This window comes from Lygodium microphyllum, chromosome 10, assembly GCF_053477565.2.
Source record: "Lygodium microphyllum isolate KBCC chromosome 10, Lygodium_microphyllum_v1.1.10, whole genome shotgun sequence".
NCBI lineage: Eukaryota > Viridiplantae > Streptophyta > Polypodiopsida > Schizaeales > Lygodiaceae > Lygodium > Lygodium microphyllum.
This window is the reverse complement of record NC_141144.1, coordinates 19,237,784-19,256,447: the sequence shown is the minus strand read 5'-3', so window position 1 is coordinate 19,256,447 and position 18,664 is coordinate 19,237,784. Positions and strand designations below refer to the sequence as shown.

The window sequence follows — 18,664 nt, the reverse complement described above, 5'->3', positions numbered from 1 at the left end:
AAGAAAAAATGAACAATGCACTCACTGTAAAGGCTTGAAGAAGGGTTCGGTGGCTCCTCGTCACTCTCCACTTCCTTCTCTTCTTCGCAAATGGTGGCAGTGGCGATGAGAAGCTTTTCTTCTCCCTCTTTCTCTCTTTCTCTCACTCTCCCTCTCAAATGCAAGATGTTTACTCTCCCTTTCACGCTCTCTTTCGTGTATGCCCGCAAAATAACATGCTCGGGTTTCGACCCGTGTTTTTTTGTCTGAGTACCGTCGCTATTAGTGACGCCGCCATTTTGCGTCGCAAAGTGCCGTCGCTATTCCTCCATATCCTTGTAGTGTAGATGGTTCAACTCACCCTCATTTCACACTCTTTTTGAATGAAGTGCACTGTTAGTCTACTCTTATCCTCAATTGGTTACAATGTGACCTTTCTTCTTGGATGGGCATTAGACTACTACTACCAAGAGACATAGAGTCATAAAAACCTCATGGCAATCCTCTTTGGATTGTGTCCCTATAGACCATTGTGAGGTAGAGTCAACTAGCTAAGTCCATATAGTCCATGGAATTCCATGGTGCTAGTGATGAAGAAGAGCCCAAATGACTACTAAATGTCACCTCTCTAGCCTAGCTCAAGTAGGTACATCTAATCACTCTAGCATCCTCTAGGCCCTCCTCTTCTCTTAAACCTAAGTCCTACCTTAATCTGCCCCAACTAAATTTCAACGCATACTCTTCTTCTTGCAATAACTTCTACGTACATATAGGTCTACTCTTTCGTATTGTACTTCAAACTTGGGGAGGTCACTTAGAGATATATAAGCATATCATGTGGGTTCAAAATAAGGGATTTTAAAAATGTTATCTTTACATGTTTTAAATAGATATAAGGGTAAGGTATAAAAGTCATTCGTAGCTTGAATAGAAAAGGGAAGTGTTTTATTTAGAGAAAAATCACAAATAAGGGTATTTTTAAATAGACCTTGAACGCATGTGATGTAGAGGGTTTATATATAGTGAACCCCACAAGACTTCAAATCGGTAGCATTGGAAGTATGATTTTGTGATTCATTCAATTTGTTTGCTTCTACAATCAAACATGTATTAATATTTTACAATGATTTTGATTGAATGAAGCACAAGGGTGATTAAAATACTCTACTAGGATCAAATGTGTTGATGAAGACTCCTCTTCTTACGCCTATATCTGGTTGGTTCCTTATTGTTGGTATTATTGTTGTGAACACCCCTTTGTAGTGTGTCTTAGTCTCTTATATTTGTAGCATTTTGGCTTTGCTTGTGGTAGCATATAGGTGCTTCATGGCTGATCTTAGCATGAGTGTAAAATGCATGTTCCATAGAAGATGGTGTCTTTGCAAAGAAGATAGCATATTTACCATAGGGTATACATGAAATGAATATCTTAAGTTCTTTTTCCTTAAGTAAAAGTATAGATAATCAATACTCTAAGGTAACATTCTCCATGTTATTGGGGTAAAGGACAATGGCCAAAGGTCGAGTGATCACCCCATGTATTGGTACATACACTATACAATCATATATAAGTGAAGATAATGAAGAATATAATAAAACTTAATACCCACTAAAAAACTTCTTCTTGTTCCTCTTCTTCTTCTTCTTCTCTCTCTCTCTCTCTCTCTCTCTCTCTCTCTCTCTCAATTGGTATCAAAGTGGCATCTAATGGAGCTTATGGTTGGAGCAAGGAGTGTGAGGAGCCAAGTTTTCTTGTAGGCATGGATCCACATTCATCACTATATGTACCAATTCCAAGAATTTGGATCTTCTAGTAGTAATACCCTTTTCATATGACATTTTAGCATACTTGCCATACATACAATCTCACATATTCCAAGGTAAAAAAAGTTGAAAGATGGAAGATACTACAAACATCAAAGAACTTTCATTGCAGTGGATAGATATATGGCCCAAATGGTGATGCTGAAGTGACACAAATGGTTGTTCAATGTGATTGGAGCTGAATGTTTTCTTTTATACTATACATATGTCAGGAGCATAAGGTGTGTGATTTTGGCCTTTAGCATTTATAAGGGACCCTTGATGTAGCTTCCAAACATCATCACAAAATATCACAAGATAATCATGATTATTTAATTGCTTGGTATTAATCAAACTTTTCTTTAAGTGTAGAACATGATATACATTCTTAAGTACAAAAGAGGAACCATTAGCTTTTGACAAAAGTAAACATCTCCCACTCCAAACAGCTTGCAAGTTATTTCCTAAATGAGCACATCCTTTTCTTTTAGTATCATATGTAGAAATGTTTCCCCATGGGATAAGATGAAATGTTGCTCTTGAATTAAGAATCCAATCTTGGTTATGGTGTTGGCATCTTCTATCTATGCGTTCTGTTTCTTCTCCTTCTTGCCATGGTCATCACACCGTTTCTTTTCTTTCACTCTTTCGTTTCCACTTGAAACGATCCTTTTTTATATGACTCTATTTGTTGTTGTAATAGCATTCCACCTCTTTTCTCATGTGATACTTACTCCTTAAGCTCTCCCTATCACAAGATTTTTCAAAAACCATTGGATCTCCCTATGATTATAAGTGCACTAGAGTTTTTGGAGCCTACATTAAATTTTCTTGTTGATCTCTTCTATAAAGCAAGCTGATTTCCATAGTAGTACTAGTCAATCAACTAGTAGGTATTGAGTTTTGACTAGAGTTTTGAAAGTATCACAACTTTCAAGCAAGGTGACAATAAAAAACATAGCCTTCACTAAGTCATGAAATGCAATCTACTATACTAACAACTAACTAAAGATACTATTAAACTCATTTAAATGATTGGACATGGAAGTATTGAAAGGTGGTTTCAACTAAACTAATTCACTAGAGCTGTAGGTGTGAAGATAGTTCTAAACTATCAAGCTTTGCAACTCTCCAATGTGAACATGGCTTTTTCCAACCAATTTTCTTGCAAACTAGTCCTAAAAAAAAATGTGATAGGGGATACATAAATTTAGTTTAAGCCTCAACTTATTAATTCTTAGGCTTGTAAAAGCGAAGTCAAATAAAGCAGGTTGTTGTTTTTGCTAACGATACAAATTAGACTAGGTGGTAAGCGTATTATTGTCACATTTAATCACAAAGAGTCCCATCTTCAAGTAGCAAGTGATTGATTTGTGGAATTTTGGAGGCTACTTTACAAGCCAGAGAAAGCACACTTTTCAATATATTTTTCTCTCTATTTGTCGATTGCTGAAGCAAACCTTATGCTTTGAAATACAAGCAAGTCCCCCTACTAAGCTAACCCCCTAGTTTCGGATTAGGTTGTCCCTAAAACCTCTTTCCAAGCACCAAACTAAACTACCTTGGAATATAGCCACCATTGGCCATCCATATGCTTCTAAATTGGACTATGGTGGAAACCCCCAAACTAAGCCTCAATTGTTCCCTTAATGGGAACACCTATTTGGCTTAAATCGAGGGCTCGATAATAAGATTTGTACCTCTTTTAAATCTAAAGAGCAAGCAAAATTGTGATAATTAAGCTCAAATCCTTTTTGATACCCATGGGAAAGTATGGGCAATTCCTATTCGTATAAGGAGAGTGATATCTTTGATGCATTTTGAAAGTTCTTGTCCTATGCAAAAAATAAGCTAAGAAATAAGCTAAAATTCTTGAGGAATTATAATGGTGGAGAGTATACCTCTCATGTATTTTAGAACTTTTGTGATATATGTGTATCATCAATAGAGAGTTAACTCCTCCCAAAAACCTCAATCAAAATGGGGTGATTATAAAAATGAATAGGATCATCCAAGAAATGGTTATTGATATGCTATCAAATGTTGGTCTCACTTATGGTTTTTGGTTGAAGTTGTTAAAATAACCATTCATTTGATTAATTAGTCACCTAGCAAGCCATGTGATGGCAAGATTCTAGAAGAGGTGTTGTCTAGCAAGAAACCCTAGTATGATCACTAGCAGGTATTTGGTTGTGAGATTTACATGCATATCTCTAAGGATAAGCAAAACAACCCTAATCCTAAATCTAAGAAGTGCATTTTTATGTGATATGGAGCTTCAATGGGACAGGTTACCAGATTTAGGATCCTGATGCTTGGCCTCCAATTGGGTGTTAGGAGAGTTTGGACATTTACTAATGATATGCCTTGTTTTTTAACATTTGTTGCACTTCATCTTGTTGGGATATTTTTTCTAGTAGTTGCTTACAATATGTCCTTTTTTGTTGCAAAAGGAGCATTAAATAGTTGTAGTATGGAGTAAGAGTTGTTCACGGATTGTTGAGGTAGATGCTGAGCTAGTGCTGCCTTCTTTTTTATTTCTTTTCTCCTCATCTAGACAATACTAAATGACACTTTCAAGTGTAGGACTTAGTACCTTTTTTAGGGTAGTGACAAGAGTTGAAAAAACTTTCCTTATGGCTCAAGAGTATTGCAATGGCATATTCTTTAGCAATTGGAGCTTAAACAAAAGCTAATTTAGTCATCAGACCCTTCATGTGGGAAATGAACTTTCCCAGGTCTTCTCCTTGCTTGTATTTTAAGTTGAAGAACTCTATTTTGAAATAATTTGGAATTCTTTCCTCTTGCACCATATAGTTTATCGAGCTCATCCCACTTCTCTTTTACAGTTGCAAAGTTATTAATATAGTGAATTAAGGATTCATCCAGGTCCAACATTATTATAGCTTGGGCTGTTTCATCATCTTCAACATCCATAGGGTTTAATGGATTAATGGCTTTGGTCCCTTTGATGAAGGGCCAATAAACACTCTCCATCATTTTATACACATGCCATGGGGGGAAGTCTCTACCATCAAACTTGCGGATTTGAGGCTTCACATCAACATAGGCCATGATAGAAAGGTCTTACTGATTGCAAGGCAATGACAATGTCTAATCCTTTACAATCTAGGCAATACAAGTAGAAGTAATTAAAATGAAGTTTTAATCCAAGTGAATAGTAGGCTAAAAACAGCTAATGTGTACTTAGACAAATAGATCGTCTACGGTGTTTATCCTAACACACAAGCTTAGAATGATGAATAGTGAGATGAGGAGAGCTAAGAATTTAATGTTATACTTAGGTCCTTCAAAAAACCTTTAGATTGCTAAGATTAACCAGCAAGCAATGGTTAGTAGTTTGATCAGTAGTGTTTAAAAACACTAGTATCCAAGCTTACTGAAGTGCTTGTGTTGGAGTCCACCGGTTCAATGTTAGCTTGAGAGTCACTTTTGAGGCAAGAAGCTTTGAGTTTTGAGATTTCAAGTTTGTGATCAACTTAAACCTTTCTCACATAGTGATTAGCATCACTGTTCATGACTTTAGTGAGAAGAAAACTGAAGAAAACCAAGCTTCAAGCTTTTTGACTTTGGTTATAGGGTATAGAGTTAGGGTTTTGCTCTATGTGAGTAACTAAAAATGAATTTTAGGAAACCCTTTTAGGGCTGAGTAGCCCCGCCCACTTAGGGGGCTAGCAAAGCCCTATGGTGGCCACCAGGATTGTGCCTTGTATAGTCACGCCATCACTTTAAACTCCGCACTTCAAAATTTGCATTTTTTTCAGTTGTCTTGCTGCAAGAGCTCTGCACTTGCAATGTTGAGGTTTGAGGTGTTAGGCCATTGTGCCTTGTTGTAAGGAAGAGATGCCGAGAAGAAACTGTGACATGAAGGGTACTGAGTTAGGGTTTTGCTCTATGTGAGTAGCTAAAAATGAAATTTAGGAAACACTTTTAGGGTTGAGTAGCCCACTTGGGGGGCTAGCAAAGCCCTATGGTGGCCACCATGATTGTGCCTTGTATAGTTGTGCCATTGCTTTAAACTCCACACTTCAAAATTTGCATTTTTTCTGGTCATCTTGCTGCAATGCTGAGCTCTACACTTGCAATGTTGAGGTTTGAGGTGCTAGGCCATTGTGCCTTGTTGTAAGGGAGAGATGCCAATATGATGTGAAATGCTCTCTTTTGCTCTCTCCTCATATGTCCTCCACTAGAAGTGGGTAGGGCAAACATCTATGGAGATTAAGAGGTACGATGAAGAAATGAAACTCTCATGTGCACTTAGTGTGAGATGGAGTTGGATGGAGCTTGTTGGATCAGAGATGTCTCTCATATCATGTTGAAAATTAGAGTGAGAGCCTAAAGATGTGTGCACAAGAGGGAGAGAGAGCTCAAGTCACAGGTTATCGAGGTAGATGCTAAGCCGGTGCTACCTTCCTTTTGATTTCTTTTCTCCTCATCCAAACAATACTGAATGACACCTTTAAGTATCTTCAAGTGTAGGGTTTGGCACATTTGTAAGGGTAGTGACAAGAGTGGGAATGACTTTCCTTTTGTCTTTCAAGAGTATTGCAATGGCATCTTCTTCAGCAAACAAACTGGAGCTTGAACTGAAGCTCATCCCACTTCTCTTTTGCAATTGCAATGTTATCAATATGCTAAATTAAGGATTTATCAAGGTGTAACACTATTATAGCTTGGGCTCTTTCGTCATCTTCAACATCCATAGGGTTGGATGGATTAATGGCTTTGGTCTCTTTGATGAAGGGCCAATAACCCCTCTCCATTATTTTATACACCTGCCATGGGGGGAAGTCTCTACCATTAAATTTGTGGATTTGAGGCTTCACATCAACATAGACCATGATAGAAAGGTCTTATTGATTGCACAAGGCAATGACAGGGTCTAATCCTTTACAATCTAGGCAATACAAGTGGAAGCTTAAATTTTTGTTTTAGTCCAAGTGAATAGTAGACTGAAAACAACTGGTCTGTACTCAGACAAATAGATGGTCTACATGTTTATCCTAACACATAGCCTTACAATGATGAATAGTGAGATAGCGTTTAAAAACACTAGTAGCCAAGCTCCACACGCAGCAATGTTGAGGTTTGAGCTGCTAGACCATTGTGCCTTGTGGTAAGGAAGGGATTCCTAGAAGAAACTGGGATGTGAAATGCTCTCTTTTGCCCTCCCTAAGTCCTCCAATAGAGGTGGGTATGGTAGACAACTATGGAGATTAAGAGGTATGATGAAGAAATATAACTCTCATGTGCACTTTGTGTGAGATGGAGTTGGAAGGAGCTTGTTGGATCACAGATGGCTCTCATACCATGTTGAAAATTAGAGTAAGAGCCTAAAGATGTGTGCACAAGAGGGAAAGAGAGCTCAAGTACAAGTAAATCTTGCTTAGTAAGTTGCTCACAAGTACAACTGGTACACTCTCTCTACCTTTGAGAGTGACCTCCAAGCTGTTTATATAGCCGCACTATGGGCTAGGATTAGGGTTTCCCTTGCCCTCTAGTTCATTCACATCTCATCTTCCCTCATGCTCCCTTTCTTACTCTAGGTTCCCATGCTACACTTCTAACAGCCCCCTCAATACCAAGGTGGCATTGGATTACATACCATGTAAATGGTTCCCCTCCTCAATGAATCACTAGGATGCCTTTATAAAATAGGCTACAAGGATTTTTATGGAAAAATGATACACCAAATACTAAAAAAGTCAGAAGTTGGCCTCCAATTCTTTGGGTGCTTCAGGAGAGTTTAGACATTTACTAGTGATATGCCCTATTAGTTTACATTTGTTACACTTCATCTTGTTGGGATATTTTTTCTAGCAATTGCTTACAATATATCATTTTTTAATGCAAAAGGAGAACTTAGTAGTCATAGTATGGAGTAAGAGTTGTCAAGGTAGATGGTGAGCTGGTGCTACCTTCTTTTTTATTTATTTTCTCCTCATCCAAACAATAGTGAATGACATATTCAAGTGTAGGATTTGGTACATTTGTTAGGGTAGTGGCCAGAGTTGAAAATTCTTTCCTTATAGTTTTCAAGAGTATTACAATGGCATTTTCTTCAACAATCAGAGCTTGAACTGAAGTTAATTGAGCCATCAAACCCTTCATGTGGGAAGTGAACACTCCCAGATCTTCTCCTTGCTTGTATTCCAAGATGAATAACTCTATTTTGAGGACGATTTTGGAATTCTTTTCTCTTGCACCATATAGTTTCTTGAGCTCATTCCACTTTTCTTTTGTAGTTTCGGGCTGATCAATATGGTTAATGAAAAACACAAATTTAGTGTGTGGTTCAAGAGAGTTTTAGTGGTCCCCAAATAGCCCAATTTTTTGGGGCACCCTTCAACATCTATAAATAGACAAGTTGTCCACCATTCAACCTTATCCTTTGGTGTAGATTTCTCACTCTACCATGCTGATTTAGGCAATTAGCCACATATCATATGCTATCTAGCCATCAACCAACTATAGCCCATCACTATCCAGCCCTAGGGAGCATGTTTTCAACCATTGTTTTGTTGTTTGGTGGTCTCCATTTGCTTAAATTGTTGGAGAACCTCTTTCTTTCTATGCTTCAATGAATCTATCCCCAAAAATACCTAAAAATACTTTAGGTTGGGAAATTTTAAGAATGAGATAGGACATTTAAAAAATAAAAATCCCATTTTTATTGTAACAATAGTACTCTACTTATTGGTTGAGAGCCTTTCTCTCTCTAAAAGTAAAAGCCCCTCCCTGATGTTCATTGAGTAGTTTATCTCAGTTTCAAGAAGTTCACTATATGTAAACCCTCTATATCATGTGCATTCAGCCCCTTTGATGAAGGGCCACTAACCCCTCTCCACCATTTTCTATTTTATTAATACTTGCCATGGGTGGAAGTCTCTCCCATCAAACTTGCGGATTTGAGTCTTCACATCAACATATGCCATGATAGGAAGGTCTTATCGATTGCACAAGCCAATGGGAGTATCTAATCCTTTATAAGTTGGGCAATACAAGTGGAAGCAATTAAAATGATGTTTTAATCCAAGTGAATAGTAGGCTGAAAATAGTGTGTACTAAGACAAATAGATAGTCTATGTGTTTATCCTAACACATAGCCTTACAATGATCAATAGTGAGATGATGAGAGTTAAGCATTTAATGGATATACTTAGGTCCTTAAAATACCTTCAGATTGTTGAGATTAACCAGTAAGCAATTAGTAGTTTGATCAATAGTGTTTAAAAACACTAGTATCCAAGCTTAGTGAGTGCTTGTATTGGAGTCCACCGATTGAATGTCAGCTTGAGAGTCACCTTTGGGGCAAGAATCTCTAAGTTTTAAGCTTCCAAGTTTGTGATGAACTTAAGCCTTGCTTAATAAATGATTAGAATCATTGTTCATGACTTCAACGAGGAGAAAACTGAAGAAAACCAAGATGTAAGCTTTTTGGTTATGGCTGCCTATAGGGTATACAATTAGGGTTTTGCTCTGTGTGAGTAATTGAGAATAAATTTCAAGAAACCCTTTTAGGATTGAGTAGCACATGTGGGGAGCTAACAAAGCCCTATGGTGATTGCCACGATTGTGCCTTCTACATGTCATGTCATTGCTTCAAACTCCACACTACCAAATCTATGCTTTTTTCTGGTTGTCCTACTACAATGCCGAGCTCCACCCACTATTGAGGTTTGAGGTGCTAAGCCATTGCACCCTGTGGTAAGGAAGAGATCCCTATGAGAAATTGGGACCTAAAATTCTCTCATTTTCTCTCCCTAGGTCCTCCGATAGAGGTGGGTATAGTAGACAACTATGACGATTAAGAGGTATGATGAAGAAAGGAAACTCTCATGTGCACTTAGTGTGAGATGAAGTTGGAGGGAGCTTGTTAGATGAGAGAGAGAGAGAGAGAGAGAGAGAGAGAGAGAGAGAGAGAGCTCAAATACAAGAAGGAAATCTTGCTTAGTAAGTTGCTCACAAGTACAATTGGTACACTCTCTCCATCTTTGAGAGTGGCCTCTAGGCTATTTATATAGCCTCACTATGGGCGAGGATTAGGGTTTCCCTTACCTTCTAGTTCATTCACACTTCACCTTCCCTCATGCATCCTTGCTTACTCAGGGTTCCCATGCTACACTTCTAACAAGAGGATGGGAAACTAACATATGATTAGCATGTACAACATGTCCCACATGATGTAAGACTTGGACAACCAATAAATATGGAGATGGGAGTTCCACAAGCAAGTGGATAGCCTCACATTAAGCATGATGGATAGTTGTGATAGTTAGAGGCTTAGGTTGAGCTAGTATTGAGATAATCTATGAGAGCCTCTAGAATACCAAATACAATGCTACTTGGGAGTTAGTTTCTTTGCTAAAGGGCAAGCATGCCTTACCATAAAACTGGATTTACAACCTAAAAATAAATATGTCTAATGCATTGCCTAAGTGCAAGGCAAGATTGGTAGCCAAAGGCTTCAAGCAAGAGAAGGGCTTAAACTTAAATAATATCTTCTCATCAGTATAGTTAATATGACAACCCTTTGTATGATACTTGCATTGGTTGCCAAGGAAGATATAGTGATTACGTAGATGGATACCAAGACATCTTTCTTGTATGGGGATTTGAATGAGAATATTTATATGCAACAACCATAGGGTTTTTTGTGGAAGGCAAGGGATACTTATTATGCAAGCTCTACAAGAGCTTATATGAATTGAAATAAACTCCCAAGAGTGATATCATAAGTTTTATGCCTACATGAGGCCTCAAAGATACACTAGAGTGAGACCAATTACTACTTATACACACAAAAGGTTGTGGTTGGATGGTAGCCTTATAATAGTGATTCTTTATGTAGATAACATGCTCATTGTTAGAAAATCACTCATGGATGTGGATACATTGAAAAAAGGTTGCATGGAACCTTAAATGATATAAAGAACTTGGAGAATGCAAGTCACATTCTCAGCATGTGTAGTATGTAGGATGGAGATAAAAAGATTCTCTATCTATCACAAAAGGAGTACATTGCAAAGGTACCTAAGCATTTCGATTCGGAGAGGGGGAAGGCTATCAATGTTCCATTGCCTCCATAATTGAAACATAGCAAAGAGCATAGCGCTAAGTTGGATGGATGAAGTGGCCAAGGTACCCTATGCATGAAAAGTTTATCTTTTGAGTGCTTTGCACATCGTAGAGTGCTTATGGGCATTGGATAGCATCTTCATTGTTTATTCTCCCTTAAAGGCGCATTTGCCTCCTTTAAATGAAAGGTTGTTAGGGTAAAGGCCAATGGCCAAAGGCCGCATGGATATCCCTTCTACTAGTACACACATTGTATGGTCCTGTCTATAAGTGAAGATAATGAAAAATAAAGGAAAATTTGAGCACCTGAAAAAATCTTATTATGTGCTTCCTCACACACACACACACACACACACACACACACACTCTCTCTCTCTCTCTCTCTCTCTCTCTCTTTGCATTGACTTTGCATCCCACCATCACTTCCTCTCACATGTTTTGTAGGGTATCTTTGATCAACTAAGATTCCTTGGGCAAATTAACCAATATCATGGCCCTATTATATCTTTTTTTTAAACCTTAGTAGTGATACCATCCAACTGTGTTATTATTACCATTGTCATATTTGTTTTATTAACATATTCCACAAGAAGATCCATGTATTCATGCTCTAAATCATAAGAGTTCTAATTTGAAAGCCTAAGTTTGTGGTGTATGTGTGCACATGTGCGTGTGTTTTTGGGCCCCCCGCAAGCGGGGGGGAGGGGGGACTTCTTTCTCAATATAACTTCAACTCAACACAACCTGCCCTTGAGGGAGGTATTGGTCCCCAACTTGATTTTATAAAGATAAGATACACTATGTAATGGTTGATGTTATCAGCAAGAGTTCTAGTTTAATCAATGACACTATAGGGATAAGAAGGTGGAGTGATCCAAGGGAGCATCCCATACTTTTAGGGAGGAGCATCCAACCTTGGTTTCCCCTTTGATGCATTTTAGCATGTCCTAACTTGATGCATTGTTGTCTATGTATATAGGCATCATGTAGTAGAGATCATAGCATGTTGTGTGCTTCATTATATTGCTTTGTCTCATTCTCTCTCATCAAAATAACATATCGCCTTGACAATCCTATCTAATATCTAATGATTTGCTAGCTTGGTGACCCCTAAACTAGAATGATGAAATCTTGGGTTAAAGAATAACAATTGCACCATGGAAATGAACCACAATCATGTGCTTTGCATGCACAACTTGAATGTTTGTCATTAAATGCTCTAAAACTATTGTTAGTGGGTTATGGTTCCTATAGTTTAATAGGAGAAAGGGAAGTTGACTAGTTTATCTATCTTGTTAAGGTAATGGGTATTGATGAAATATTGGTACACACACATTTGAGCCCTAATACATAAATTACATACCTCAAATGAAGGAAATGCCCTTTTTTGAAGAGGAATTTTATGTGTGATTTTCTCTCTTACAAATTAACCACCCTTAATGTTAAAGAATGATTTTACGTGAACAAGAACCTACTTTCCAAAATTAACTATCATTGCAAAGGAATTATCTTAAGATCAATTTAGGACATTCAATATACACAAGTCCTACATTTGAATTATATTCAAAAGTGCTCACTAATATCAATAATTGTTCTAGTGAACTACAATTTTTGTTGTACCATATCAAACTTAGTATCACATTGCACATCAACATGTGCATCCCATGTGGTCTATCAATATTTAGCCTCTCAACCACCACCAATGGGGTTGTAGCCCAAGTGGTCTGCATGCATGGGTATGTGAGTTAAAATTTTGGATACAACTTGAGACATCTTTTAAATTTCAAACTTTCTCAAGATAAATACCTACCAAATTCGTATGGTACTGATCCACCATAGGTTGTGAAAGCAACCAAATCCATGATCGAGTAACTCTCTCACATTCACAATACCACAATCCTAAAGGATGAAGTAGTGGCGTCTAATGTACGTCCATGTGTGGACAAGTTATGTGTTATTGAACACAATATGGGTTTAAAAACTAGGTAAATCTTGTGGAGCAATGCTAGCTAGAGTCAAATGTGAGTTTACATAAGAAGAGCACTCAACTAATGGTTCCAATGAACAAGTTTGCAAACCATTGCCATTGCTTTGTTGTACCTAAAATTGTTGATACTTGTAACATTTACGATGTACCATGTATACTACTCCAATGAGACTATTAGGGTGGGTTCAGACTCAGCAAACAAACAGGCATCCCAAATACAGATGGCCAATCAAATTTCAGCATGGAAAACTGTATGTTCACATACATGGTGGAAGGCCAAAAAAATTAGGGGCCTTTTTTGACAAGTCATGGCCACGTTTTTGCTCCTCTCTTCGGCCTGCCCAGCACAGATACTTCTCCTTCATGCCATGTCTTCTCTTTGGCTCCTTTCCTTGTCCTCCACTAATGTGAATGAGATGGTGGACAACTCTTGGGAAATCCTTGTAGATGGGTGGAAAAGGGGATTTTTCACCCTTTTGTCCAACGTGCAAGTGTGAACCCACCCTTAGTATGTGAGAGTATTTGGTTATTCAAAGAAGCATTATCCATACATTGACATCAACGGTCTTATGATGAAGGCTTCATGAATTCCTCTACCTTGTGAAAAAAAACAAATTACTGGTGCCAAGTGCTGGCGAAGCTTGATTCTTTCTGTTTTCAAGAAAGAGCTTGCGGCCTGCAGGCCGGCTGATAGATTTGCAAGTCAATTTGGGTCTCATCAAAGAACTAATTATGGAGTCAGTGAATGGGTCGTTTCTTCCTATGCCAAAAGAGACCCTGGGAGATTACCCTTGCAATTCGTTGACAGTACGCGCACAGCCACCACAGACAAAACTTAAATCGCACAGTCCGCCATGTTAACTTTGAAGTGCATAACTCAATGCCTGGGAGTTTTGCACCATTGCCATGGCTGGGAATCTGTTTGATACCCTATGGAAGCCTATATACATCAGTAATAATATTTGTCTCTCTAGCAGTAGGCATGGATGCGGATTTGCCCAATCTTCCATCTTCCATTGGCATCAGGGAGAAGAACGAGAAATCCATCTTAAGCTCCTGCCTCACCTTCTTCCTCCTCTCATCTTGTATTTGCTCTGGGTTCATCCCCCTGGCATCTCCGTTATCCAAGCAATCGCTTCCATCTTCAGTTGGCATCAGGGAGAAGAAAGAGAGATCCATCTTCAGCTCCTGCCTTATCTTCTTCCTCCTCTCAGCTTGTATTTGCTCTAGGTGGGTCACACTGGCATCTCCGTTATCCAAGAAATTGCTTCACGATCCAGCCATGCCTATTGCTGCTGCCACCTCCACCTCTTGCAACTACACAGTCCAGACTTGTGGCAACCTCTCCATCCCTTACCCTTTCGGCATGATCCCGGAATGTGGCCTTGCCGACTATCGCATCACTTGTGACCAGAATGTTCCCTACATCACGACAGACAATATTGACCTTCAGGTGCTCTCCTTCTCTTCAGGTCACCTAATCGTAAATGCAACTCTCCTAAAAGCAAACTCCTGTGGGGGAGATAACACCAAACAGCTCTCTCTCTTGTCACAACATGGCATGTCTATTTCACCAAATAACATCTTTGTGGTCTCTGGCTGTGGTCTTTCTGGCACCTTTAATCCTGCTCCAGCTGTTTACAAGGTTGGGAATCTCTATGGAAGCTGTAACAATCCATGTTACTTCGACCCTGGAGTCTTTTGCACAGTTCAGGTACCCAAAATAGGGGGCAAGCAGATCACTTTCAATGTGTCGGATGGTGACAGTCCCTGTGGATTTTCGACCATCTTGTACGACCATGGCCACTACAGAAATCAGGGTCAGAACTTCAGTGAAGAAGTCAGCTACAGCCTGAAAATCTCCTGGGGCTTGCAGTTGCCATCTGATTCCACCTACAACTGCAGCTATCTCCACACCAAGCCTGACTACGCTTGTGCCCCCAACTCGCAATGTCTCGAAATCCCACACCTTGTCCTACGATCTGATGGCACTGGCTTGACCAATGGGTACATCTGCAGCTGCTCCAAAGGATACCGTGGCGATGGATACAAAAATGGAACGCAATGCCAAGGTACTTATATAAAAGTCACTTCCAGTGAAAGGGAGAAACTAGACAACTTCTTCACATTTTGTGTTGGATGGGATATTTGGATAAACTGTCTGCTGGGAGGTTGCAGTCACCAATCATTGATAATGTTGAGTTCATGTTGGATGTCCTCTCACTTTCCAGATATTGATGAGTGCGCTGAAGGCCTGGATGACTGTGTAACGGATCCACTCTATCGAAACTGCACCAACACACCTGGAAGCTATGTTTGTGGATGCTTAAATGGTGCTGAAGGCAATGGTATTGACATGCACAGCCGTTCGGGCACCGGTTGCACAGCAAAGGTAGCAGTGGCATCGATAACAGCATCCACCAACCAGCTCTTAATAGGTGAACAAACTGATCCTAGACTTTGAACAAGTGTTCGAACACCTTTCCAGGATCTGTTATCCTCATTTGCATAGATCTCTAACTTTTTATCTTGCAACTTTTGCTCAATCACCCTCATTGGTAATAAAGTTTGCTGCTTTCTTGATGTCCACAGCCACAGGTGCCTTCACATGTGCTGCTGGTGTGCTCCTGATGGGTCTCCTTGTAAGATGGCTATGGCTGAGGTGGAAGGATAAGGAACAGAAAGCAGCTTATTTCAAGATGAATGGTGGAGTAAGGCTGCAGGAATACATCTACAAAGTGGCAGCTGCTGCAGGTGCAAGCCAAAACTTCCGTGCACCCAAGCTCTTTTCAGAGCATGAGCTCAAAAGAGCAACAGACAACTTTGCACAGCATCGTAAGATAGGAGCAGGTGGACATGGGGCTGTGTACAGAGGCCAGCTGAAGGATGGTACGGAGGTGGCCATTAAAAAATCCTTCTGTTTGCACTATGGCCAAGATTCCACAGAACAGTTTGCTAATGAGATTATCATACTTTCTCAAATCAATCATAGAAACATAGTACAAGTGCTGGGTTGTTGCTTGGAGACTCAGACACCTCTACTTGTTTATGAATATGTCTGTAATGGTACTGTGTATGAGCTGCTGCACAGTGCTGATAACCGAGAATATCAAACAGCCACCGCGACAAAAGTTTCCGAGCAAGCTACCTTTGCAGATACATCAGTGGTTGCTTCTCGTGCAGCCCAGATGTTTACCTGGGAGTACCGGCTAACCATAGCCGTGGAATGTGCAGAGGCGCTTGCCTACCTGCACTCCTCTCTGTCAATCCCCATCTTCCACAGAGATATCAAGTCCTCCAACATTCTCCTTGACAGGACATTCACGCCCAAGATAGCCGACTTTGGCATCTCCCGCCTTGTGCCCCCTGACCACACCCATATCTCCACTCTCTTCCAAGGAACCCTTGGCTACTTGGACCCTGAGTATCTCAAAACCTCGCGGCTGACTGACAAGAGCGATGTCTACAGCTTTGGTGTGTTTCTGATAGAGCTCATAACATCTCTCAAGCCCACCATGGATCCTGAGATACTATGGGCAAAGGGGATGCCAAAATCGTACAAGACCACTGCTGCTGCTGCTGATGATGATGATATGATGAAGCATGCCCTCAGCTCTAATGATGGCAATAAGTATCAGGATGAACATAATGAAGAAATCAAGCATCCCACTGAGCTGATTAACCCAACATTAATACCACTGGCAGGTGTTCCCACCACTGCACTCTTTGTGTCGAGCTTAGAGGACGGCCATTTTGCGGAGCTCATCGATCCCCGGTTGCTGCAGGGAGAAGCGCTGGTCGAGGGCCGCTTGAAGTCCATCTACTGGACAGCTAAGCTGGCAGCTTCCTGCGTGCAGATGCCCGGCCGCTACAGGCCGTCCATGAAGCAGGTACACATGGAGCTTCTGTGGATACGAGGCTCCATGCATCACCATTCTCCTGGCAGGCGATAGAAAAGCAAGGTGTTGCCACCTACGGTGAATAGATTTGTGAGACAAGGATCGAACTCGCACCCCCGTAGAGGAGCACTAGGTGCTCTCACCTACGGTGAATAGATTTGTGATACAAGGATCAAACTCACACACCCCTAGAACTCAACCCTTATACAATCCACTATGCCATGACCCCATTCGTGAGTATCACTCTTTTGGAATGCAAAAGCTCCTTTTAATATCAATAACTTGGACCAGTTACACATGTACTTGACTTAGTGGGTTGTTGCCTTTGTGGTCTTCTAGCCTTCCATTAGGTTACCAGAAATCAAAACTCGTCATCTTACTCATCCAATTGAGCTTTTTTAAATTTCAAGCTTCATTGTCATGAGTTAATACGGCCTTCTATTTTGTTTACAATCCACAAATCCTTATCAGCACAATCGTGCAAAGCTTCACCTTGAAATTCTTTGATTGCACAACTATGGAGCACCATCAGCGCAACTCCTAAGCATATTTTTATCCAAATTTATGATCAGCTAGAGATCTTTGCAATCCTTGGAAGGGTATCACATGACAAGCTCCTCTACCCTAGATTTTCCTGACCCTTTGTGTTTTTGTTCTTTTAATTATTTTTGTCTCATCCATTTAACATCTTCATATCTATTCTATATATTATTGAGAGCCTTTGCTTTAGGGATCTAGAACCAACCAGAAGGCTCCACCTATGTGGCATAAGGAGAGGAATTTGGTATTCAAGAAATAAAGATGGCTTTTTCTTGAGGGGTGAGTGGAGGTTATATTTATTTTCTATCATCTCCCCCACCCAATTGAACACACCTATACTCTCTCTCTTTGTTTCTCATTTTAAATTAAATATAGGATAGGATATGATCAAGGAAAGGGAAAATGTGAGTCTTTCAAAAATTCTATGTGGTTCTCTCTCTCTCTCTCTCTCTCTCTCTCTCTCTCTCTCTCTCTCAGTGAGAGAGATGAATTTTTCTTAAAATTAGAAGTATGAAATGAAATGATATTTTAATTGTTAAACATGTGCATGCAATGTGTACATACTAAAAACATTTACAAATATACATATACTATTAAAAAAGAGCTGAAGTTTTTAAACTTAACATTATGGTATGGGATTATGATAGTTTCAGTTGAACATGTTTATGCAATGTATACATACTCTAAAACCACATACAAATTGCACATAGATTTTAAAAAGATATGAACAATATATACACACATAATATGCATATACGTGTGCAAACACATACACACATGCTTATTCACATGTAAATATATATGAGTGAGAGAAAAAATAGAGAGAGAGAGAGAGAGAGAGAGAGAGAGAGAGAGAAGAAGAAGAAGAAGAAGAAGAAGAAGAGAGAATGGATACACACTTATTAAATGTACACTTACAAATATACCCACACACACACACACATGCACTACATATGTATATATATACATAAATATATGCATGCAATGCATATAAACATGTGCATACACATATATACATGTGTGCATATGCACACATGATACGAGGTGAAGAAAGATGAGATGCGTTAGGAAGAAGGAGAAAGGAGAGAAAATAAAAATGATGAGAGGGCGAGAGAGGACACACATTTACAAGACCACACAAATAGACACCTATATTAAACGTGTATACACACACACGCGCGCGCATGCACACACATGCACATATATATGCATACGTACACACACATATATATCCAAAGCATAGAAAAGCAAGAACACACAAAAATAAAAAAATGTGTGTGTGCGGCTGTGTATCATTCATAAATATACACATATCCCTATACACCCACATCTATACATTAATTACGTATTAACAATT

General features: G+C 39.5%; 1 protein-coding gene across 2 annotated transcripts; it reads left to right on the top strand.

Annotated features, from left to right (window-relative positions):
* Positions 1-13,478: 13,478 nt before the first annotated feature.
* On the top strand, positions 13,479-17,555 carry LOC148029766 (wall-associated receptor kinase-like 6). 2 transcript variants are annotated; one of them, XM_087686090.1, is made up of 3 exons: positions 13,479-14,940; positions 15,100-15,306; positions 15,461-17,555. In XM_087686090.1, the coding sequence occupies exons 1-3, from the start codon at positions 13,749-13,751 to the stop codon at positions 16,819-16,821; spliced, it is 2,760 nt and encodes a 919-aa protein (XP_087542216.1). In that variant the 5' UTR covers positions 13,479-13,748; the 3' UTR covers positions 16,822-17,555. The 2 variants fall into 2 exon arrangements, with proteins under 2 accessions (XP_087542216.1, XP_087542215.1); XM_087686089.1 differs by having other exon boundaries at positions 13,479-15,306.
* The last annotated feature ends 1,109 nt before the right edge of the window (positions 17,556-18,664 follow it).

What these genes read in the sequence shown, in the direction of transcription:
- LOC148029766 (XM_087686089.1), top strand. Translation starts at nt 13,749, where the DNA reads ATGCCTGGGAGTTTTGCACCATTGCCATGGCTGGGAATCTGTTTGATA. An exon ending in CACCAACCAGCTCTTAATAG is followed by an intron (nt 15,307 to 15,460) that starts GTGAACAAACTG and finishes TGATGTCCACAG; the next exon opens with CCACAGGTGCCTTCACATGT.